Below are 5000 nucleotides of genomic sequence, written 5' to 3'. Positions count from 1 at the left end.
TCATTGATAAAAAGATTTTTTTTATTTGTTCCCTGAACTTAAACTTAATTATTCGAGAAAAACAATTTTCAATAACTTGTTGATCCCTATCCCTCTTCCCAAATTTTCAGATTTATCTTTTTTTTTTGAACTTCCTGGCTTAGTGTAAGATAGAAATATGTCTATCTAATCTTAACAAAATGAATGAATCAATGAATGAAAGTGTAAGAAATGAAGTTTAATTCCCCTTTCTGGTCTGCCAGACCAATCATTCCAAAAAGGTCCTATACCTCGTATTATTTCTATTCTACCTATCCTATTTAGTTTATTATTTTATTTATTTTTTTTTAATATTCAATATTTCATATAAATATCGTTTTAATAATATCGATTTATAATTAATATCTATTTATTCTTAGATTTCTTTTTTTATTTATTTTATTCTTTGATAGAATTCTATTTCTAATTCATTAAAAATATTTAATAATATTTAAATATAATATTTAAAATGAAATAGAATCTATTTAATGAAAATAATATTAAATTAATGAAAATAATATTAAAAAAAAAAAATGGAAGGGTAATTAGAATGAATGATTCATAAATACGAATCAAAAGATTCTATGAAATCATGAAAGAGAGAAAGATCTTTCAGATTTAATCATACCTTTAATCATACCACATTATATTGACAATTTCAAAAAACTGTTCATACTATGAATATAGTATGATGACGATCGGGCAAGTATGCCCCCATCGTCTAGTGGTTCAGGACATCTCTCTTTCAAGGAGGCAGCGGGGATTCGAATTCCCCTGGGGGTAGGGTACTACGAAAGGAAGTTGATCATGGATTATCAATAAGCCTGGAATTTATTCTTCCCGGGTCGATGCCCGAGCGGTTAATGGGGGCGGACTGTAAATTCGTTGGCAATATGTCTACGCTGGTTCAAATCCAGCTCGGCCCAATAATTCGCCGATCCACCACGAAATGATAGAATTTGTTGTTCCCCAGAAATGCCTGATCGGAATACGGAAGAATAAAAAAAACTACAATTTTCTGATATATTTTACTGCTGTTCATTTGCTCTCTTTATTTTATCTCACAAATTCTGATCTTGCTTGCTAATGATATAGATTCATACTAGATTCATATAACGATCTGAAACTATAAAGTCTAAGGAAAAGAATCAAATAAAGAATAAATATAAATAAAAAAACTCTTTTTTTTTTTATTGAAAGATTTATTTGATTCTTAATCAAATTATAAAAAATAAAAGGATTATTAACAATCCCTGAGACGCTCCCGCTAAAGTGCATATCCGTGTGGATATCCAATATATAACTCGCGTTTCTGTTATTATTCTAATCTAAATATCGAAAATCGAAATAAAATATATAAAAAATAAAGGATTTGAATGAAATCATAAGAATATGTATGATGTACACTTTATTTCCTTGGGATTGTAGTTCAATTGGTCAGAGCACCGCCCTGTCAAGGCGGAAGCTGCGGGTTCGAGCCCCGTCAGTCCCGACGGATCCAATTCCAATAAAAAAATACATCTGCATTTGCTGTGAAAAGGAGAACACATAGCAGAATCTCATTCCCAAGTGGGATACCCTCTAATCTCTTATTTTATTTATTTATTAGTTTCACATTTCTCATTAAAGAAATATGGAAATTCCCATTTATTCAACTAGTCCCGATTGATAGGAGAAAGACATATGTAGATTAGTACAATTATTGGTAGAATCATATTCAGGATTCCAAGAGATACCGTACGGAGTCTGGCTTTTTCGATTATTCCCGATCTGTGAAATAGGGTACTATATGTTTCCAGGAGTCTATACACAAATGGAATTTGTACGATACAAAAAAGAATTTAACATAGTAACTTTGATATAATACTTTTAAGATGAAAAGTATATCCCTTTAGGGCTCCGATTTTTTGTAACCTCAATTACTAATTTCAATTATTAATGTGAATTTGAAACAATTTATCTAATTCAAATTTCACACTGAATTTTTGATATATGCATCTCATAATTAATCCAAGGAAATAGGATATTAATAAAATAAAGCTCAAAGAAGGATCCCATTTCTCTTAGCAAGGGCTATCTCTCTTTGTGAGAGAATGAATAATCTTTTTTAAGTTTAAGGTTCTTGCCGAAGAAAGAACAAACTTTTTAATGAATTTGATGAAATACTCGATTTTTTTATACCCGGACTCTCCTTATTATACTCCTTCTTTGTTTTCCAAAGAAGATTATATCATTAAAAAAGGGGGGGTTAGAACTAAACTTCTTCCTTTTTTACATTTCGCTTCTATTGGTTATTTTATTGGGATTTTTTATAACCAATGTAAGTAAGTATAAAGGCGGTCATATGATATTTCATCAGATGATTGTACAAAGGGGGGCGTAGCTTATAGAAAAGAAAGAATGGAAAAGAATGATAAAGTAAAGAAATTCTTGATCGGATCAGGAATAAAAATTGGAATTCGGTATGTATAAAAGATCTTCCTATGTTATACTATTTAATTCTCGACGATGAATCAATTTTATAGTTCAGATATTGTTATTCATGATATTGCTCCGATTTGATATCATCGAGATGTAATTCATCCCATTGAATATTGGATTTACAGCCGAAAGATTTATCAGCTCTATGGGATTCAATCCCGAGTTATTGCGAATTAACTAAAAATGAAACGATTAGATTATGGAAGTAAATATTCTCGCATTTATTGCTACTGCACTGTTCATTCTAGTTCCTACTGCTTTTTTACTTATAATATACGTAAAAACAGTCAGCCAAAATGATTCATTTGAATGAAACTTGACTGCTTAGTTCTTCTCAATGCTTGAAAAGAAAAAAGAAAATGAAAAGTATTCAAATTTAGTGTCTTAAATGAAATAAGCGGACTAGAATCATCAGTATTCTATGAGATTCGATAGTATGGTAGAAAGAAATATATAAATCTTTCTACCATATTTATTATTGTTATTGTAGTATATAAAGTCGTACTGTATAAAGATAGGGGTTTAATATAGATCAATCTACAATATGTATCTTCATAGATATCAATTACATATAGATATCAATTACATATAGATATCAATTACATATATGTAATGTATTTACATAACGTACCAATTCGATTTCTTTGCTTCATCTATTTAATTTGTGTTGATTCCAATCATCAATCTGAAAAAATCGAAGGGCAATTCTTACTCTTACGATTCGAATTCCTAGAATTTCTGATTCTATTCAATATGAATCACGATATCCATTGAAAGAATCAAATCGATGAAGGAAAAAAAGAGTATAGGCCTTTAATAATTATTAAAATTAATAACAAGAAAATCACATAATCTTTTTTTAGTATTCCGAAGAAGTAATTGATTGAGCAGTTGACAGATGATCCAGTGGTTCAGTTCCATGGGAACCTCTTTTGATTTCGAAAAGGATTAGTAAAGCCCACTGATTTTTAACGTTTGAACCATGATATGAAATGAGTTCGATAAAGCAAGCATAACATAAATAAAATCTCTAAAAGAATAAAAAAAGCGGGAACGCGCAATATGTGACTTGCCCAAGGCAATATTTTATTATGTGTAGTATATTTATGTGTAGTATATCGTTGGACAACCACTATGTCTATGTTGTTTCCTATAGGAAGTCTGTATATACTTAATAACATAACTATTTCTTTTTTTATCTTTGAACAGTAAAAAAAAAGAGGGGGAAACCAAAAACAAATAAAAAAGTAAAATAAAAAGGACTTTGCAGAACGATCTATAAAACAATTGATATGGTTTGAGTTTGATTCTTCAACTCAATTAGTAGTACTTCTAGAGTCCACTTCTACCCCATACTACGAGTGAAAGAGAAAATGTAAAGACTACCATTAAAGCAGCCCAAGCGAGACTTACTATATCCATGTGAATTATATCCCCTATCTCTATAAATATGAAGGAATTATTCCATTATTGGTCACTAATCATTATTATGTTCATTAATAATTAATAATAATAGTGGAATCCCTGGCGAAGAGTCAAAAGGGGATTCTAACCCAACACCGTTGATGAAACAATCCAATAAACTCACAATTATAACAGTTTATTATATGATTTCTAGTAGAATCGGAAAACATTAAGCACAAGCAAAATACGTAGATACACCCCTGGAAGTTTCAAGGGAATGGTACTAACATGTAGTAATAATAAGACCTAGTCTTTTTTTTGTTGACCTTCATTTCATTACATTAAGTCAAAAGTATCAAAATATAGAGTCAAGATAGATCACTATCTATCACATACTCCTAATTTCGCATTTTAGCTAATCCTTACGTTACGTCTCCTGCTTGTCTATGTGAAACAATCAGAAGATAGTCTATTACATTAAAGACAATTATCTCTTCAATCAATATTAAATTGATTGCAGGAGCACACATAGAATTTCATGAGTTCGTATACGAATAAAATATCTTTCGACCTTTCCGCAACTAATAATTAAATTCCTCGTTCGTCTATCCAAATTAATTGAAGACCCAGTTAAGAAACACTACATTAATAACAGCTGTCATATCAAGATTTAACGATTCTTTTTCATTCAAAATTCACTAATATAATCTTTCCGTGAATTGAAGCCTAGACGCAAGGATTTACAGCATTTTCATTTTAGAGAACAGAACCGCCAGATGCTTATAGCATCAAGCAAGTATCAAGAGTCCCTTACTTCTGCTGGAAAAAGATTTGTCAAGTTATCTTAGCAAAACAGAATAAGGTATTCCTATTTTTTTGTTGATCAGGCGACACCCAGATTTGAACTGGGGAAAAAGGATTTGCAGTCCCCCGCCTTACCGCTCGGCCATGTCGCCAAAACGATACAAAAAATATATGAAAATATCTCATTTTTTATTTTTTTGGGGGGCTTGAATCCTGTTTTTTTTCTTTAATCTATTTCCTAAAAGAAATCCTTACCTTTCTCTTTGGATTGGATACATTTCTTTGATTGATTG

General features: G+C 30.6%; 2 protein-coding genes and 4 non-coding genes across 6 annotated transcripts; 4 read left to right on the top strand and 2 right to left on the bottom strand. All coding sequences in view use genetic code 11, as the record gives it.

The window, feature by feature from the left end:
- Positions 1–728: 728 nt before the first annotated feature.
- Positions 729–801, top strand: trnE-TTC. The gene has a single exon. It is a non-coding gene; the product is annotated as a tRNA-Glu (tRNA).
- A 59-nt stretch (positions 802–860) lies between these two features.
- trnY-GTA lies at positions 861–944 on the top strand. Its single transcript has one exon. It is a non-coding gene; the product is annotated as a tRNA-Tyr (tRNA).
- Positions 945–1436: 492 nt separating this feature from the next.
- trnD-GTC lies at positions 1437–1510 on the top strand. Its single transcript has one exon. It is a non-coding gene; the product is annotated as a tRNA-Asp (tRNA).
- Positions 1511–2698: 1188 nt separating this feature from the next.
- On the top strand, positions 2699–2812 carry psbM. Its single transcript has one exon. A coding sequence (YP_009574642.1; photosystem II protein M) covers positions 2699–2812, from the start codon at positions 2699–2701 to the stop codon at positions 2810–2812; it is 114 nt and encodes a 37-aa protein.
- Positions 2813–3831: 1019 nt separating this feature from the next.
- Positions 3832–3921, bottom strand: petN. Its single transcript has one exon. A coding sequence (YP_009574641.1; cytochrome b6/f complex subunit VIII) covers positions 3832–3921, from the start codon at positions 3919–3921 to the stop codon at positions 3832–3834; it is 90 nt and encodes a 29-aa protein.
- Positions 3922–4788: 867 nt separating this feature from the next.
- On the bottom strand, positions 4789–4859 carry trnC-GCA. The gene has a single exon. It is a non-coding gene; the product is annotated as a tRNA-Cys (tRNA).
- Positions 4860–5000: the final 141 nt, after the last annotated feature.

The sequence above is a fragment of the chloroplast genome of Carya illinoinensis (assembly GCF_018687715.1).
Source record: "Carya illinoinensis chloroplast, complete genome".
NCBI classification, from domain to species: Eukaryota; Viridiplantae; Streptophyta; class Magnoliopsida; order Fagales; family Juglandaceae; genus Carya; species Carya illinoinensis.
The sequence above is the reverse complement of the archived record's forward strand: the minus strand, read 5'-3'. Positions and strand labels throughout refer to the sequence as shown.